General features: G+C 41.5%; 1 protein-coding gene across 1 annotated transcript in view; it reads left to right on the top strand.

Annotated features, from left to right (window-relative positions):
• Positions 1-19,404, top strand: part of tmod4 (tropomodulin 4 (muscle)) — a 30,909-nt gene extending 11,505 nt beyond the window's left edge. The window contains exons 2-10 of the mRNA XM_039807109.1: positions 3,410-3,590; positions 8,160-8,316; positions 9,305-9,424; positions 14,616-14,708; positions 15,670-15,800; positions 16,924-17,031; positions 17,447-17,590; positions 17,723-17,867; positions 19,139-19,404. Coding sequence (XP_039663043.1) covers positions 3,489-3,590; positions 8,160-8,316; positions 9,305-9,424; positions 14,616-14,708; positions 15,670-15,800; positions 16,924-17,031; positions 17,447-17,590; positions 17,723-17,867; positions 19,139-19,161 — 1,023 coding nt within the window. The 5' untranslated portion in view covers positions 3,410-3,488 and the 3' untranslated portion in view covers positions 19,162-19,404. The remainder of the gene's footprint in view (positions 1-3,409; positions 3,591-8,159; positions 8,317-9,304; positions 9,425-14,615; positions 14,709-15,669; positions 15,801-16,923; positions 17,032-17,446; positions 17,591-17,722; positions 17,868-19,138) is intronic.
• Positions 19,405-19,921: the final 517 nt, after the last annotated feature.

The raw sequence follows: 19,921 nt of genomic DNA, 5'->3' as shown, positions 1-19,921 counted from the left end.
CGAGTACAAATAGCAATGCAGATTAAGACTAGACAATTTCCTAGGCAGATATTGACTTGGGACAAAAATGCATTTGGCCACCTATATAAATATAGAGGAGACGGTGAATAACCCTATTTCAACAAACAGTGGCGTATTCCTTTAACATCACTGCTAACAAAGCGTCTGTCTGTCCTTCGCTTGTAAGCTACAGCTTGTTTACATTGTGTGTCTACCCCTGAGGCTAACATGTCAATCACACACGTACATGGGTATTCCCTCTATTTCTGATGTGTATCTCCAAAGACCTTTTTTTTCTCCCTTTTAATAATACCAAATATGAACAATATATCATTTAAAAATCTTAAATGGATGACTGATTGTGATTGCAGTTGTACCCAAACATTACAGTATTTAGGACAGCAGTGTATTACTATTTCTTAAGATATTTCCCGGGCTTTTTGTCTTGTGTTGAGGGTAACAGACTTTTATGTAGTTGGAGAAAAGTTGATGTAATTCCTACTGGTAAAAGTGCAAGTTGATAATGGCCTGTGTAACTAAATTAGGGCTGTCCCTAACGATTATTCTTGTCATTGATTAATCTAACGATTATTTTTTCGATTAGTGGATCAATCTAACAAATTAATTTGCATATTCTAAAGATTTTTGAACTGAACTTTGGAGAATCAGTATTTTTACTTAAGTACTTGACATAAAACTTGAAATGGCTATGACATGGTTTTATTTCATCACTGGAGTAATATGCAGTTAAGATTATCACTGGCAAATGTATGTTTGCATCAGCGTTTTTTGCAGCTTCTTCAGACGAATCCATGCTTACGGACGCTGCCATCTCCCTCTATTCCGACGCACCTTATGCAAATCGACATATATTTGTAATCAATGACGTTGATTACGTCGATGAATCGTCCCAGCCCTAAACTAAATATCCCTTTCAATTAATCCCTAAAGACAAAATGTGATTATATACTCGTGCAGAAAGCTGCCTATGGCAAGATACATGAACGCTTGTTGCCATCACAGATCACAGATGTTATTGGTTCCCGACATTATACATGCAGACTGGCTGAATAAAACCACATTCTGTGACCTGAGCTGTGATGGGTGTTCTTCTCTGGCCAAGTTGGGATGAAAACTGGACTGAAAATGAAAACGTTGGACCTGAGAAACCTGATAGCTGCATTACTCATACTTTTGACCCAGAGTGGTCGTTGTGGGACTGGGGATTGTGTGTCCCAGTTTGAGGGCCCTGCTGTGTAACTTGAACTTGCTGCTCTTTGCTGTAACAGACTCGGTTTGCCATAATGTGTTGGTGCTAGGGCTGCACGCTAAGGGCAAAATATCGTATTGAGATTATTTTGACTGATACTGCGCTTGCGATATGATTCAAGATATTGGAGGGAATGATAATTTCGGTATCATTATTCTCATTTTCATTGAAATGAGAAAAAATGTATATATATATATATATATATATATATATATATATATATATAATTTTTCTCATGCAATTGATTATAGTGTGGTTTTTGGGGTGATGTGTACCAAATAGAGCTGCAACAATTCCAAAGTTTTACTGTACAATTAATTGACTCAGAAATAATTGCGATTAACAATATAATTGTCTCTTTCAGTCCAATATCTTTATGTATTTATTTTTTCAGACAAATTAAACTTTTGAATGAATCCCAGGATTATACATCTTTTGGTTATATCACTGTTTTGTGACCCAGATAATGTAATAACACAAGTAAACCACACCTCTTTATTATCATAAAACATTATATTTTTTTCTTAAATTAACATAAAACTGATAATTACCATCAACAGTCATACCCCTTAGGACCTTAGCTAATGTTGGCAGTTAATTGCAGTTAAATAAAGAAACGGTGATTCTTAAAAGTTTTTGCGGTTAGACAATTATGCAATAATTGTAATTGCAGGCTTAGTACCAAACACATATTTTTTCTTTAGTCTGTAGGATAGGATTTGTAAACTGCGACGTCTCTGCAGAACCACAATACTTAATTCAGAATGGTTTGACACATATTTTGTGTCTACAAAGCTAATTCCACACAACTCCCAACCTCTTCTGAAGAGTCCATCATGTTTTTTTAATCCTCCATGTCCTCCTTGGCTACTAGCAACTGCGTGGAGGAGGGGTTGGGGGAGTGGTGCACGATCACGTAAGGCTTGTATCATGTGATACATATGACGCGCCAATAGTTTTGTTGTCATGACTTAGAATTCCTCATGGGGGCAACAGAAACTACGCACCATAGCTTTAACAAATATTGTGCCCCCCCCTGCGATTTGGATGTTGCACTAGTCCGTATTGCGATTTTGATAAAATTGCGATTCATTGTGCAGCCCTAGTTGGTGCCTTTGCCTTCATCATTGGGTGCAGATATGTTTCGGGTGTGTCCCCTAATGCATGAACAAGTGTACGTCAGTGATAAATAAGGGCTAGCACTTTCCACCCCTCTCCTCTCTCCATTCTGCTATTCTTAGTTGATGTGTGGTGAGCTAAGGGTTTAGAGTTACAAATACTTTGCTCTCGCTCTCTCTCTTTCTTTCACTTTCTTCACTTCTCTGCCTCGCTCTACCTCTTCGCCTTTCACACAGCAGGGCATCATTGTGTGCTTATTCACCTCTCGTGTGTGTTTTTTAGGGCGAGAATGAAGCTTACGTAAGCGTGTGTCCTGGAGGCCGCTGCAGCATATTTATACAGACTCTGCCCTCCTGAGTATTGCAGGTTTATTATTGGAAATGCGTCTATTATTATCATCCTCACATTATTGAAGCTCTCTGGACGAAGCAGCCGATAAGCTCTGTGCAGATGATGAAACAATTTGGCAAGGCCAGTGGTACTCCAGGGGGGGTCCCCAGGTAAAATACGGACAGAGTGATTTCGAATTTCGTCAAATAGTTTGAAAAGCTGGGGCCCCATGTCCGTCCGCCAAATTCAGTTAAATCCTACAGCTCTTAATGAGCAGAGGACACAAGACACCAAAAGAAAAACAAATTTCCAGATTTCCTGGGCTGGGACGATATGCTTTTGTCCCGATTCGATCCGTTTTATGGTACTAATTTGATTTATTGCAATTCTAATGTTTAGTATCTAGTATTGCAATTTGATAGTATTGAGTTTTGCGATTTTCTTTGCCTTCTTAAACAAAAGTTAAATAATATACTTCAAGAAACAATATATCATGAGGCATTTCTAAAAACTCATTGTTTTCTAAAACGAATGCACATCACAAGTCAGTCAGTCTGACATTTATTTCATTTGTAAAGAAGTACATAGCATGTATTTTCTGCTTTTTGGTCTGTTTTGCTGGATATGTGCATCGGTTTGGTTTCCCACCCCTACTGATCCCCCCCTCCTCTCTCTTCCCTTCTCTCCCAGTGCCCTTTCCAGCGCCGAGGGGTGTGCAGTGGTGTGTATGCCTGAGTGTGTGTGTGTGTGAGCCAGAACCTCAGGAGCCATGTCGGACCCCAGGGACATCGACGAGGATGCCATCCTCAAGGGCCTCAGTGCCGAGGAGCTGGATCGGCTGGAGGAGGAGCTGATGGAGATGGACCCCGAGGTATGGGGGAAGCGCTTGATTTGTTTTAACCCCGCCAGCTGATTGGCTTCTGAGCCCATTTCTGCAATGCCACAGGGCATATATTTTATATTTTTATCGGTGGTCAGATCTAGGACTGTTATTTTCATTGTTATCCAACGTCATAAAATGGTGAAAAATGTGGATCAGTGTTTCCCAAAGCCCAAGAAGACAATAAATGTCTTGTTTTGTCCACAACTCAAAGATATTCAGTTTACTGTCACAGAGGAATGAAGAAAATAGAAAATATTCAATTTTTGTTTTTTGGTTTTCAGTTTGCAAAACACATCAAATTATACAGTGTATAACAGTTATATAAAACACAGCAAACATTTCTAACACTGTTCTCCCTCCCATTATCCCAACCCACCCACTGGGTACAAACCGAGAAAAGAAAAACAACTTTATATATATATATATATATATATATATATATATATATACCTACATACAGGCCGTACACATACATACATACATACATACATACAGACATATACAAGTTAAATAAGAGAAAATTATAAATAATTATAATAAAATAAAAGTGGCTTCTCAGATTGATGTTCAAGATCATAATCCTACCCTACTTCCTCAGAGCTTAAATATTCACATTTAAGAAGCTGGAATCTGAGGATTTTTGTCTTTTTTTTTTTTTTCACTCCAACGGATGAATCGATTATCAAAATAGTTGCAGATTAATTTGATAGTTGACAACTACTGGATTAATCTTCACAGCTCTAATCAGATCTGGTGCCTGAGGTCCACAAGGTCAGGCAGGTTTTTGTTCCCCCGGGTGGTCTGCTCTGTGTCTACGTGGCGCAGCTTGTTAACGCTCAGCTAAACAAAAAAAACCTGCAGGATGAAAGGACATCAACGATGAGAGGTGTGTTCAGTTCCACTTTAACGCTATGCCTCCCCTTCAGCGAGCCCACGCTGTGATTAAGTGTGTTGCATACAAGACGTGAGCAGCAGGAGAACAAGGGCAAAAGATCAATTGAAGTGAAATCAAGCGTCCCCCTCAACCAGTAAAAGCAAGTGTTGCCATAACAAAGTTTTCCAAATTAAAATGATGAAAAGAAAATGCTTCAGGCAGGTGCAGCGACCGGTTGGATTGAGTAACTCCCAACTCTTCCTTGTACATGATCGCCCACACACTTAACTGTACGTGTTTGTCAGTTTTGGCTGACTTTCAAGGCGATCTCACCCACACCGACGTCCTTAGTTTACCTTGATTGACAGCTATCGTTCAGGAGGTGTACCGGCCAAAGAACAGTTTTTCTGTCTTTATTAACAATGTAGTTCAAGATAGCATAGCACAGTAAATAAAGGACTGTATAAGTGTCTCTCATCCGTTCTGTTGTTGGGATATGGGCGATGCATTTGAAATGTCCGTAGAGCCTTGAGATCCCCTTGAACGTGACCAATCATAGGAGGGCTATGCCTCCTTAACCTGACTCCGCCAGATGGATTGCTTCACATTTGCTCGGCATATCCATCTGGGAACTTTCTGTTGGAGAACTTTTGGGAAGGGGCGAAAATACTGGTTAGCTGATTGGATAAACCATCTGTCTATCACCTATGTTGGTGATAGACGGGCCAAATCAAACAATCAGATCAACGAAGCGTATGAAAATACAACCACAAGCCCCTGCTGCTGCAGGCAAAGCATAGCCCGTTAGCTCAGCAAGCAAGCAACATGTCGGTAAAGGATATTTGCCGTTTGTGTAACGAGAATTTAGGAATAAAAGGCACCCTTTCAGGTTCCCGGTCCATATTACAAAAGAAGGATCCAAGAGAAAAAAGCATTAGTGAGCAGCTAACAGAATTAGGGCTACCGCTGTCTGAAAATACTGGTTAGCTGATTGGATAAACCATCTGTCTATCACCACCTAAACCTCAAAACCACCTAAACCTCAAAACCAACGCTGATTGGCCCGGTCGTTTGGCGAACGGCTCCAAATTTTCTCTATCTCAAGATGCCAGACTGATCTGCGAGTGGAAAACTGGAGCTCGCGAGATCAGGACGGTCTTACAAGGCTAGTGCCTCCTTGGTTTCCGCCCCCAAAATGTCAGAAGTCGGTTTCATTTGAGCGAGCAGAAAGAGTTGACCTGCAAGAGCGTGTATGCCCTCCAGCGCTCGCAAAGCAAACACTCGCGTGGTGGCTGCTCTGTGCGCATGCTGCTTAGTTGCTGCGCGCAAAGGAAAATCTGCGCGTGGGAAATGATATAAATTGCTCGTGACCATGTTTTATCGCGCTCGCGAGATATGACATAAGCCTGACGGCATAGTATGCCCTCCTTTTTTAATTTTTTTAATATGTAAACCATTTTAACTTGTATCGTCACTGCAGAACTATGTGAAACCGTAGCTATAATAGACCAATTACTGAAGTGATGCATCAAGCAAGTTAAAGTCAAAGTTCGTAATTAGAAAGAGGAAAATGTTTGTATATACGTAAGAAGATAATACCGTCGCTGTCGGGAAGAAACCTGGTGTCTCCATCTCTCATTGTTTTAATTGTCTTTCCTAAATCAATGCTATTGGTCAGTCTGTGGGTTTTACATATATATAAAACGGGTCATTTCGTCCAACTTTTTCTAAAATTAATAGCTCAAAAAAATGTTTTTGGACATACAAGGTTTTCACCCGACAGCGACGTGAAAGAGGCTTCACTGAATACTCAGACTGTAGATATGATAGACCAGTTATAGAAGTGGTGCATTAAGCAAGTTAAAGTCAAAGCCAGTAATTAGAAAGATGAAAATGTTGTACATACATTTTGAAAAGAATATATCACAGTTGCTGTTGGCCGGAAACCTCGTATCTCCATTTCAATCAGGAGAGACTTCTTTGCAATTATGAACATATTTATTGTACATACAACATGTAAATGTACGAGTCTCTGGAGATTGGACTCCATCGAACCCAAATATCCTAAAGGGTTTAAGGAACCCAAACAAATCCCCTGATGGAGTCCAGACACTGGTGGTGGAGAATAAATAGAGGGACCATCAACAGCCAAGCCGAGATGCAACCCAGGTCCGAGGGCTGACCACCGGTGGCAGAAGGGGAGGAGGCGGACGCACCTATTTCCTGAAACGACAACTGCCAACCGTGGAAGAGAGAGCAGATTTAAAGCAGGGTATCAAGCTGTGATAGGCTCGTCGACAAATGGTCGACCCTGATTGGTTTAACTAACAACAACACAGCTGTTCTGATTACTACTGACAAGTGACGTACCGTGAAACAGCTTATCATTATGAGTGATGGAAAAGTGAATGAAGTCTTCCTTTAAGAATTTACGCTGAGCTTCATATGTCGGCATTTTCATTCTTTGTCATAAAGCAATGCTATCGGTCAACCTTTACGTCCATCTGTGGGTTTTACAAATATTGAAACATTAAAACAAAAGAAATGTTTTCAAATTAGCCTTTTTCTCAATTTCCTGAAAATCAATCGTTTTGGACACATGAGGTTTTCGTCCGACAGCGATGATACCTTGCTGTAGCACAGTGGTTCCCAAACATTTTCACTTAAGGACCCTTAATCTGACACAAATTAGACCACGGACCCCCAATTCATAAGATTTTGTCCCAGGGTCCCCCATCTGAATTATAGTGAAAATAAATGATTCTCCTTCAAGGAACCGTGGGGGGCCCCGGACCACACTTTGGGAACCCCTGCTGTAGCACATCATTTGATAGTCTTGCATTGCCAGACCTTCCTGCACAGCACTGCGGAGGAGGGTCTGGCTAGTCCACACAGCATTCCTGGATGGGAGAAAAACTTGCTCTGGTTTATTGGCATTTCTTTAAACCAATCACCAATCGTCTTGGGCGGTGCTAAGCTTATTTTGGCAAAAGTTGTTTTAGTCGTGCGACAGAAAGCTCAGATTGGACAGATAGTCTAGCTAGCTGTCTGGATTTACCCTGCAGAGATCTGAGGAGCAGTTAACCATAGTCCTCAGAAATCCACTGGAGTTTAGAACGCCAACACAAAGAAAGAGGAAGGGAACGGACATGCGGCGGAATTTCCGACGGCAACGGAGCGATCCCGGAAGTGGAACGCCGTGGATATAGACTAATAAGTCTAAAACATGTCGTACTCGCTCCGTCCATCCAGGCACTGACAAAACAATGAATCCATTCTCGAAACCGCGATTTCAAAGAATGCGATTAGCTAATTGTGAAGAACGCGATTAAGCGAATGTGAAATAAGTAGTCGATTGTTTGGGCATAACATTTGGTTTAACATGTTTTATTCGTCTTTCCGTTGTATTTACTGTTTTTGCCATTAAGATAAATGCTGTAATAATGTTACATATCACAGATTATTTACAGAAATGTCCTATTTTCAGTGGATCTTTCATTTCCTATTTTTATTATTTTATTTAACATAGCAGGTGCAATATGTAGCTAAAAAAAATCGTAAATGGAATGGTAGTCTCAATATCCACCCCCCCCCCCCTCCCGAATCGTTCAGCCCTACCATTCTCTCATGTTCTCTCGTCTTAATGCCACATCAACGTAACATTTGACCTCTTGTTCTCCCAGAATGCCATGCTGCCCGCTGGCTTCCGGCAGCGTGACCAGACGAAGAAGAGCCCGACGGGGACGTTCGACCGTGAAGCCCTGCAGCAGCACCTGGAGAAGCAGGCCCTGGAGCACGAGGACAGGGAGGACCTGGTGCCTTTCACCAAGGAGAAGAAAGGTGGGGCGGCGAGCAGCTGTCACACAAAAACCAAACAACCCAAACTCTATTCTTAATTTTCACATACACAGGTTTTTATTGGTTCGCACACATTCATAGAAAACAATAATGCATATGAATTTTGAATTTCTTTAATTTGCACAATAAAATGAAGACAACAGTAACACAAGAAAATAAAATATTTTTTATATATATATATATAAAAAATATTTTTTCCTTTATTTATATATATATATATATATATATATATATATATATATATATATATATATATATATATATAAGACTTAAATCCCCGTGGACTTTTTGTCCTTGTACCTCACAGCTGTACAGTCTTGTGTCTTGCGATGCATCACTGCACAGCAGCCTCGGCTCTTACTTTCAGGTCTGTGTGGGGGGGGGGGGTTTGCAGCTCACTGAGTTTCGGGGCCATTTCCATCATAGTCCCACAGGCTGTCCAGAACCTACACCAGGAAAAAATGTGGCTGAGAATATTTGGACTGTAGCTCCTGTGCATCTCATCTAAAAAACGGAAACCAATAATACAACAGGCATATCTGTCTAAAATGTAGTTTTTGTTGGGATCTACAGCTGAAATTGTAAAAGCACAAAGAAAAGGATAAGAAGGCACACTCTAGGCTCCAGTGGAAAAAAATGGAGTTTATTAGCGCTGGTCCACAAATCCGTGATAAGCCCTGACTCACTCGTGTTTTGGGAAACATGATCCGAACAGAGCTCTTACCGAAACAGAGACAAATCTACGGTCTAAAACATTCAGACTGAAGAAACCCCATTAAGATAAAAAGGAAAAGGAAAAAAAACGTTGGTGGAACTTTGCTTATTTTGCATAAATCCACACAAACATCAGACGCTGTCTGACTCCTTCTCATACTCATTTCTTTCCATCTCTTTTTGTCTCTCATCCTGTTTAGTCTTTTTTGCTCTGGTTTCACCTCTTAACTCATCTATTCTTTCTTTCCATCTCCAGGAAAGACCTTTGTGCCCAAGAAACCAGCGGAGATCCCTGAACACGAGCAGGTGATTCTGGAGCCGGAGCTGGAGGAGGCTCTGAAAAATGCCTCTGATGCAGAGATGTGTGATATTGCAGGTTAGACAAACACAAACACAGACAAACACAGCAGTAGCAGCAGCAGCAGCAGCAGCAGTAGTAGCTCTCCACCCATCTATTCATCCCAGGCTGTAGCTTACCCCTAACCACACTGTCAGGTTGTAGCCTGTTGAAACAAACCAGTATCTCACCTCCATGACATCTGTCAGTGATGGAACAGTAATGTTCCATCTGTGAAGTAGACTCTCCCTGCGTTCCAATACCCATACTACCATACTATTTAGTATGCCAGAAAGAGATTTAGTATGCCCCAATACAAAAGTTTTTCATATGCAGTATGCCAGAAATACCAGGATGTCCAGGTTGGATTTTGCAGTAGGCAAGCCAGCATGCTTTTATGGCTATTCTGACCCACAATCCTTTCCACAGCATAAAGTTCAAGTTAGGAAGAAGTTATGAAAAAGTAGTGTGTCCCAATTGTATGCATACTGCATGCAACAGTATAGATACAGTATATACTGTGTGTGTGTGTGTGTGTGTGTCTATATATATATATATATATATATATATATATATATATATATATATATATATATATATATATATATATATATATATATATAGAGAGAGAGAGAGAGAGAGAGAGAGAGAGAGAGAGAGAGAGAGAGAGAGAGAGAGAGTGGACTTGACCTACTCTATCTGTGAAGTGTCTTGAGATAACTTGTTCTGATTTGATACCATAAATCAAATTGAATTAACATTGAATTGAATCAGTACGTACTTTTTAAGGACTGCTGCAGTACGTACTAAAAGTAAAAAGGAAAGTATGCGACTTCGAACTCAGTCCAGGTTTCATTGAGACCTTTTTAACGGCAGGCATTTTGACTTGTCAAAGCATAAACGAGCACATGAAAAACAAAATGTCGTTACCAATGGCTCAGTTTCATCAAGTGTGACAGTGAGGCAGCACACACAATACCAGGACCCTGGAACTATAGCTCAACTGAATGGAATGCACTCGCTCTTAATGAAACCAATTCCACCTGTGCTTTTCCTGCCGTGACGTATCAAATTGTCCGCTGTAAAAAAAAAGCTCTATCCTTCCTATGACGTCATCTGTTTGTCCTCATGCTGTTTCCCAGCAGCGGGTGCTGATTGTGAGTTCATCACAGTGGCTCTGACCCACATAGTTGTGTTCTACAGAACCAGATGTTTTATACAGAACACATCTGTTTAGATTGGCATACCTTTTCACCATATCCACCTTGATTTTATTGACTTAAATGTTTTTAACCAGTTGATCACCTTGATTTCACTTTTTCTATTGATAACATTGTTGTGCTTGTATTAAAGTTGGCATTAATGTATTGTAAGGTGTCCTTGGGTTCCTTGTAGGGGTGGGGGGGTGGGGGGGAATCGATCCAGCATAATATTGCGATATTTTCTGTGGCAATACTGTATCGATACACAGACGTCCAGTATCGATCTTTTATTATATATGTGTTGGTCAGTTTGTCTGCTCGACAATCCCATTTTGCAGCAATACAACTGAAGTGAGATGAACAAACAGAGACATTTATCTTTTTGGATAAACGGAAAGTTTCCTTTTGGGGACATAATTTGGAATGGGGGAAAAAAAATGTTGGAAAAAAGGTAATAAATTGCCATATATTGCAGAATATTGCAATATGTTTAAAATCGCAATAATATTGTATCGTGGCATAAGTATCGTATGGTGAGGCCTCTGGTGATTCCCACCCCTAGTGCCTTGAGAGGTGCAAACAAATAGAATTTAGTATTATTATTATTATTATTATTATTATTATTATTATTATTATCTCTCTGCTGTTAGCTTCATATTGTTTCCCTCTACACTGAGAGAGCTCAGTAGTCCCAGGCTAACAGACATGGCCAGACTTTAGGTGGGGTCCAATTCCCCGCACTCAGCACCACAAAAATAAACAAGCCCGGCTGCCGGCCAGAGGAAGGGTGGAGTGAACATGGGGGGTGGTGGGGGCACAGATACTGTATCTGTGTAAAACAGACCAGTGGGGAGCTACTGTTTCCACAGATAGACAAGCCACAGTTTGTCATGTTTCCTGAAGCTCAAAGTCACTTCACTAGAGCTTAGGATCAACAGTGTGACATGTCTTTTAGAAACCATACTTTGTTTCAATACAGTATGACCTCATTTAATACTTTGACGTTCTATCAATCAGGGCTGCGACTAACGATTATTTTCATTGTCGATTTAATCGATTAGTTTGGTCGGTCGTCAAATGTCTTGTTTTGTCCACAACTCAAAGCTATTCAGTTTACTGTCCCAGAGGAGTGAAGAAACTAGAGCAATATTCACATTTAAGAAGCTGGAACAGAAAATGTTTACTTTTCTTTTCATACAAAATGACCCGAACGGATTAATCGATTATCAAATAGTTGGCGATTAATTTAATAGTTGACAACTAATCGATTCATCGATCAGACTTTGCAGCTCTAATACACACACAATATTTGTAAGTAGATACATTCACTGTTGCTTTCAGTCTTGTGATGGTGCATGTGCACATCCCATGAATAACAATTCACAGCTCTACTATTAATGTACAGTAGATGATTGTCTTAAGTATAGTAGTGGTATTCCTCGATCACCAACATTACAAGCAAACAATAGAATAGTGAACTGTAGCTGACTGGACTACAGATTAAAATGGACCATTTTGCTAAATCTGACATCATTACTGAGTATTCACTAAAGCCCGTCCCCATTAGTTACTGTTGCTATGCCAAACAGGCATTCCATTCTTGCACTGCAGCAGTTGATGTATTGGTAGTCTCGCATTGCCAGACCTTCCACACAGCGCTGCAGAGGAGGGTCTGGCTAGTCCACACAGCATTCTGGGATGGGAGAAAAACGTGCTCTGGTTTATTGGCATTTCTTTAAACCAATCACAATCGTCATGGGCGGCGCTAAGTGCCGGACGGAGCCACGGTGCCGCTGCAAAATAGCCTCGGGAAGGAACTTGGTTTGGTGGAACGTGTACGTTCAAAAGTTGTTTTAGTCGTGTAGAGTAAATTTAGATTGGACAGATAGTCTAGCTAGCTGTCTGGATTTACCCTGCAGAGATCTGAGGAGCAGGTAACCATAGTCCTCAGAAAGCGAAGCGCTGCATAGTGAAGTAAACGTTTTAAATCTTATATCAGCGGTTACTTCAAATGGCTTAAAGAGCCTCTGTAACTAACCCCCGTAAATTACAAAAGCTGTATTAGACAGCCTTCCCTGTTCAGAAATTAGGGTGAATTGAATCGTGTTTGAAACGTGTTTTCTTTTATTGAGCGTGATCCTTTGCACACCTGGTCACACCTGTCTGACAGGCCAAACAGAAGGGCAGGCATCCGGAAAGGCAGAGCAGGGGAGCCTGTTTGTCCGGCTCCATCAGCCTGTCAGAGAGACGGCCGTTTTAACCCTGGACGGAGTCCAGATGAGGATTAAACCTCAGTTAGCCCCTGTCAGCCTTTTGTTTGGGCGTTTTTGGCAAACCGACTAAAAGGGGGATGAATAGCTGGGCCGACCTGCAGAGAGAGAGAGAGAGAGAGAGAGAGAGAGAGAGAGAGAGAGAGAGAGAGAGAGAGATGCTCTCAGGGCCGAACCGGATAACTTGGTGGTGTTTTATCACGTTTTATTTACATTACCATGTTGCTTTATTGAGCATTTGAGTTGCTGCAATCTAGTTTGTGCTGTAAAGCTACCGTGGGTTATTCTCAGGGCCAAACCGGATAACTTGGGGGGTGTTTATGGCCGGTAACCCCCCCCCCCCACCACCCTTCCCTTCCCTTCCCTAAGCAGGCAGCTGTCTCTCTGGCCTCCCTCTCCTCACAAGGCCCGTCCCATGGTTCCCCACACCGGGTCAGGAGGCTGGGAAGGTGGAGCGACGGGGGAGGGAAGGGGGAGTTGCTGTCACAGTCTGTGACACAGTTTGGCAGGTTACAACAAGAGGAAGAGGAGAAGCAGCAGGTCTGCCCCCTCCTGGCCATAAACAGTAACAGCAGGAGAACAAGAGAAAACTGTCACCAGGGTTTCCCCCCAGAAAAAGTTGTTTAGCCCGGTGGCAATGGACTGTTTTTGACGAGGGGGCCTGGCTCGGGCCAGTCACAGACAACTAAAAGGTGACGGAGCCTTTGCAGTTGCGACTGTGGAACCAGCTGCCTTTAGATATCACACGTGCTCCCTCCATTTCTGTTATATCTAGTAGTACTGTCAAACGACTAAATTATTTAATAGCGATTAATCGCATTAATGTCATAGTTAACTTGCAATTAATCGCACATTTTTATATATTCTAAATGTCCCTTGATTTCTTTTTGTCCCATTATTTTTTTTCTCATTTTAATGCTCTTATCAACATGGAAAAGTGGATCGGCTTGCTTTGTGCTTTTGTCGCCTGGTTTTGACAAGGGGGGGGCGGAGAATTGGCATCAGCTGTGTTCTCGGCCATCAAGTGGTATTTCAGACTGGATGTGCTGCGATGATAGCTCAGTTCACAAACGACCAAACACACAGATCACTTTGGTCTTGTCAATGGAACCATTTGGCAACTTTTTAAAAGTAAACTTTCCATTCAGAATCTTACTGGCATCCATTTCGGCGTCTCGCGCTCGCCATCCACTCAAAACGTAACGTTAGCCTGCTACTCTTTGGCCGGATCGCAAGCCCAAACAATTGCTTGTGCGGCGTACCTGTAGTTTCCGGTCTAGCTAGATCTGGTGTGGTGTTGTAGTTTTTCTAACCTTACTAGTTAAAAAAACGAAGTTTGCTAGGCCAAGAAGAACGTTAATCTCGCGATAAAAAAATTATTCCGTTAAATTGGGTTTGCGTTAACGCCGTTAATAACGCGTTTAACTGACCGCACTAATATCTAGGCTAATGACACATTTTTACTCTCTGGCCTCTTTAACACACTCACAACTCATTCTGTCATTATGTTTATAGTTCTGTATATGTTCTGTGTATTTTTAAATTGCTGCTTGTTGTTGTTGGGATGCTTTTTTGTATATGTGTTTTGCTTCTACTGCAAATGCAGCGATGAATTTGTCTCGGGGATATCAGTGCAAGGACACCGCAACAGCAACCATGGCAAAACACAATCCAGGACATTCGGTGTGATCTCATTCAAATACCACAGATATTTTGATCTTGTTGTCATGGTAATTGTTTTCCTGATTGTACTTGCAGCCATCCTTGGAATGTACACGCTGATGAGCAACAAGCAGTACTACGACGCTCTGGGCACCACGGGCACCATCGCCAACACAGAGGGCATCAACAGTACGTATGACCTCATTTCATAAGCAACTTTATTTTTAATTTGTTTCATTGGTTAAGATTATTTACAAGCTCATGTTGAAAGTCATAAGAAAATAAGACGAGTAAACGAGTCAGGCACATTATGTATGCTTCATTTAATTGAAGGAAGTATCAAAAAGGATGTTTAATTAAAGTTTCCTCTTTTTTTTGTCCAACATCCATATATAGTTTTTTGTAATAAAAGTTTTAGTCTCGCATTGCCAGACCTATCTCCACAGCGCTGTGGAGTAAGCTTTGGCTACACCACAGATACATTCCAGGATAGGAGAGGAAAAAAATGCTCTGGGTTGTCTGCATTTCTTTTAACCAATCACAATCGTCTTGGGCGGCGCTAAGCTCCGGACGCAGCGACGGTAGCTCTGTAAAATAGTCTCGGGAAGGAACTTTTTTTGGTGGAACATTTGCACCCCGCAAAAGAAAACGCCACATCCAATATTAAATGAAGTTAACTGTTCACACAATACAGTAACGTGGGCCTATTAAATTAGCTGGATACATGGTTGACTGTAATTCGCTCTTACCAGTGTATCGTTGTGTGTACTTTGTCTACAGCAATCCCCACCAATCGGTCCCAAAACGTCCCAGTTAGAGAGGAAATGCCGTAAATATATCCTCCTTTGTAAATCTTTACAATCATTCCCCGAAAGAACCAAGCAGGCCTGCCTTGTTGCACGATCCACATCTTCTTCTAAACTTGCCATTTTTAGCGTGTAGCTCACTAGCTCGAGGTTGTTGTTGTTGTTGTTTCGTGTAGCGAAGGGATTTTGAGAACGCCAACAGACAGAGAGCGGAAGGTGAGGGTCCAAAGCCTGACATGCGGCGGATGTCCGGCTTGATTCTGTAAACGTGCTTCCGTTGATCCGGATTACTCGATTACTACGCCGCTCTGCAGCCTGAGCTGTGATGTTGTGGTCTCCTACAGGTGTAGTGAAAGCAGATCCCTTCAAGATCTTCCCCGATGAGCCGCCCAACCCCACCAACGTGGAGGAAACCCTGGAGAGAATCCACAACAACGACAGCAGCCTGACTGAAGTCAACCTCAACAACATCAAGGTCAGCTCAACGGGGGGAGGGGGTCGTATTATATAAGTTTTCAGTTTTTTGCTGTTAACAATCTCTCTGAAAGTGACTCTCTGCCATGTGCCATGACAACGCGTACACCAGAAGATTTTCCTTGTAGTAGTAGATCACTTTATTGTCCCTGTGGGGCACAGTCGCAAGGCACTTCATGACAGGACATCAGACATCAGACACAAACAAATGGTCCTTACATCAGACACCGCCAGACATAACATGAAGAACCAGGCCAGCTGACAGTCTTGCCTGGGCCCGGGACGAGATAAGCTTAGATGGGCCCCCCGCGCCCAGATCTCTCCTTTTTCCTTGCTCTTCCTCTCCCCTGCTCTTCCTCTCCTGTTCCTCTCCTCTCCTGTTCATCTCCTGTACCTCTCCTCTGCTCTTCCTCTCCTGGTCCTCTCCTCTCCTCTTCCTCTCCTGCTCCTCTCCTATGCTCTTCCTCTCCTATGCTCTTCCTCTCCTCTGATCTTCCTCTAATCTGATCTTCCTCTCCTCTCCTCACATCTCTCACTGAAATTAATGTGATCAGTCTCTGATCCATCCTGCTCACCGTCACCACCTTTTTTAAAAAATATTTGTTTAGAAAATCTCTAAGGCCTCTATTTTCTTCTTCTCTTTTCCTTCCTTTTCTGAGCACCGGACTTGTGCTGACCGGACATTTTGAGCATACTGAACTTCAAATCTACTGAAAACAACATCAACTTTTGATAAGTGGCCAAACCATTTTTGTGTTGGGGGTGGGGGGGTTCTTGACCACTATTTCAAGGACAATTAGGAAGAAAACAAATAAAAAGCTTTTATGTAACTCAAATATTACATATTTCTTTCCACAAATAGGCCTATTTAAAAAAATGTTTTTCAATTATTCCATAATTTAATGAGGGCCCAATTCTGGGCCCCCAGTTCTGGCCCCCCCCCCTACTGTGGGCCCAGGACAACAGACCCGTTTGTCCCCCCCTATCGGCGGGCGTGTGAAGAACGTACATCACACACTACAATACGCTATACACCCTTGGGTGTGACCAGGCCATACCAGGCCATTGTTAACAAATGAGCACATAAAGCTGGTGACGGTGACGCCCCTCTGTCTGTGCTGCAGGACATTCCCATCCCAACACTGAAAGAGATCTTTGAGGCGATGAAGGGAAACTCTCAGGTGGAGTTTCTGAGCATCGCTGCGACCCGTAGCAACGACCCTGTCGCCTATGTGAGTACAGTAGGAGATGGCAACGACAACAGGTTCAGCTGACTAATGCATTTTCTACTGTTTTGGGGTTTTTATGTCGTCGATATTGAAGAAAATGATACATACTCTTAGAGCTGCTGATGTCATATGTAGATATTAACACAAAACTTTTTCTGCATCTCTACCTTTGAACCCTTATTCTCACAAAGTTACAGTAAGAATTTGATTTCATATTGAATATTTGTTGGGTATTGAACCCATAATCCTATCTATAATAAATAATAAAATCAAATAAACGTGTGGTACCATGAAATGTTTCAGATAAAAGCACTTTAAATTAAGTGTGTGTGTGTGTGTGTGTGTGTGTGTGTGTGTGTGTGTGTGTGTGTGTGTGTGTGTGTGTGTGTGTGTGTGTGTGTGTGTGTGTGTGTGTCAGGCCTGTGCTGAGATGCTGCAGGAGAACACCAGCTTGCAGAGTCTTAACGTTGAGTCCAACTTCATCACTTCAGACGGCATGATGGCGATCATCAAAGCGATGGCCAGCAACGCCACACTGGTGGAGCTCAAGATCGACAACCAGGTCCGAAACTATGGGATGTACTGGACTGTGCATCTTAATTTGGCTGACCGATGGGTGACACCTCAGTATTACATACAAGAAGTCCGATTCAGTGTGTGTTTTTGAGAACACTTGTATCCCTGTACCACACAGAGGCAGAAGTTGGGCGACTCAGTTGAGATGGAGATCGCCTCCATGTTGGAGAACAACTCCAGCATCCTCAAATTCGGATACCACTTCACCCAGCAGGGTCCGCGCGCCAGAGCTGCCATGGCCATCACACGGAACAACGACATGAGTGAGAATCGCTCCGAAATTGAATGTAGAATTATGGAAAAAATTGATTTAGGCTTCAACAATAAGTAATTTTTTAAAGGTAAAGGTAAAAATAAAGGTTTTATTTTTAATTCTACATGGCTGGTTGATTTTTACTGGCCCCTATACAATTTCTTTTTTTATCAGTTGTTTTTTAAAATAACTGTTAAAGCTCAAGTAAATTGTTATATTTGAGCTTAATTTACAATGTATAAACACATCATGGACAGTGTCATAGATGAGTGGAGGTTATTATTTTAAAAAATCTTATCTAATTGCAATAATTAATTAACTAGAAAGACAGTGGTTTCTATGTGTAATTTGTTTGGCCGCATACATTTTCAGGTATTTTTACTATGTTATAGAGTTTGAGTTGGAACATTTGTATTTTTTTTAGTTTCTAAACTTACAATAACTGCGGACGAGACACATGAACACATGATTGAAACTTGCCCGAAGGGGGCAAGTGGGTTTTTACATGAACTTGCCCAACGAGGCTTTTTACTTGCCACGGGCCATCAGGCAACCCTTATTGATGAACCCTGATATTCAATCTGCACACGGAAAGATTTGTGTGTAAAAATGATCTTAAAGTGCTCATATTATGCTCATTTTCAGGTTCATAATTGTATTTAGAGGTTATATCAGAATAGGTTAACATGGTTTAATTTTCAAAAAACACCATATTTTTGTTGTACTGCACATTGCTGCAGCTCCTCTTTTCACCCTGTGTGTTGAGCTCTCTGTTTTAGCTACAGAGTGAGGCATCACACTTCTGTACCATCTTTGTTGGGAGTCGCACATGCGCAGTACATAGGTAAGGACTACTAGCCAGTCAGAAGCAGAGTATGAGGGCGTGCCATGCTAGCAGCTAGGCGAGCATTATAATGTGTGTTACAAAGTGATGCACGTTTGTCTCTGAAGTAAAGGCTGGACTACAATAGAGCTGTTTGGAGCAGTTTGTGAACAGTGTTTCTGTTGGAGATGGTAAGTCCCTTTGGGGTGGACTTTGGGCTTTTTCACTTTGTAAACCTATAACATGCACAAAAAAGATATATAACACAATAAAGGAAAGGGAAAAAGCATAATATGAGCATTTTAAATGAAATTGTTGGCTAGGTATCATTAGAAGCTTTAAATGTAGGCTAAAATACAGATTTCTAGGCTTATTTATAATTGTAATAAATGTATCTGGAGCAACCGTCTTTTTAACTGTTATTTTGTGTCATATCTCATCTTTTTTTCTCTCTGCAGTTCGCCAGCAGAGATTAAGATGAAAGCAATTTGGAGCGAACAGAAGAAGAACCACTTCAGCCCCTTGGAGCTTGCAGACAGACTCGTGCCAGCTTTCCCAATGTGGAGCGCCAGAGCTGAACGAATCCCCCCCCCGAATTAAGATGGGTCGTTGTGCAGTCCACCTAACATCCATGTCCGACCATTTCATTTCATTTACCGCAGCCAGCTTTGTTTTGTAGACTGCTGAATTCATCATAAAGGCATGTATTAGGTCACAAGCAAAATGTGAAGTGTCTTTTTTTTTGGTGCTTTTCAGTTTGAGCATCGCCAACATCATCCCAAACAAAACACAAATCGACTCCTTTCATCCATGAAACCATTTTTAATGTGGTGCTATCTGTGGGAGAGAAAAAAAACTGTAAATACTTTAAATAAAAGAATATATTCAAGTATTTTCTTTTTTGTAAATGCTTGGTAATTTTAATTTGTATTGTATCCACACCTTATCTGAACATCACATTTATATTGGATATATGAATATCTTTCTTAACAAATATTGGTTTAAATGCACCAAAGAAGCACGTATACTTTGGTGCATTTGAATAGCCACAGCTGGAACTGCACAGAATCATTTTGCAGAAGCTCAAATGGACATTTAATCGTGTCATATTAATTTGCATTAGATCCGGGGATACTGGACATAACAGGATTTCAAATGAGACGTTCACGACATGACAGCAATTCTGCAGGACACCCAAGATTGACATATACTGCAGCATTTTGGGGATGAGCCCTTCATGT

This window comes from Perca fluviatilis, chromosome 7, assembly GCF_010015445.1.
Source record: "Perca fluviatilis chromosome 7, GENO_Pfluv_1.0, whole genome shotgun sequence".
NCBI classification, from domain to species: Eukaryota; Metazoa; Chordata; class Actinopteri; order Perciformes; family Percidae; genus Perca; species Perca fluviatilis.
The sequence above is the reverse complement of the archived record's forward strand: the minus strand, read 5'-3'. Positions and strand labels throughout refer to the sequence as shown.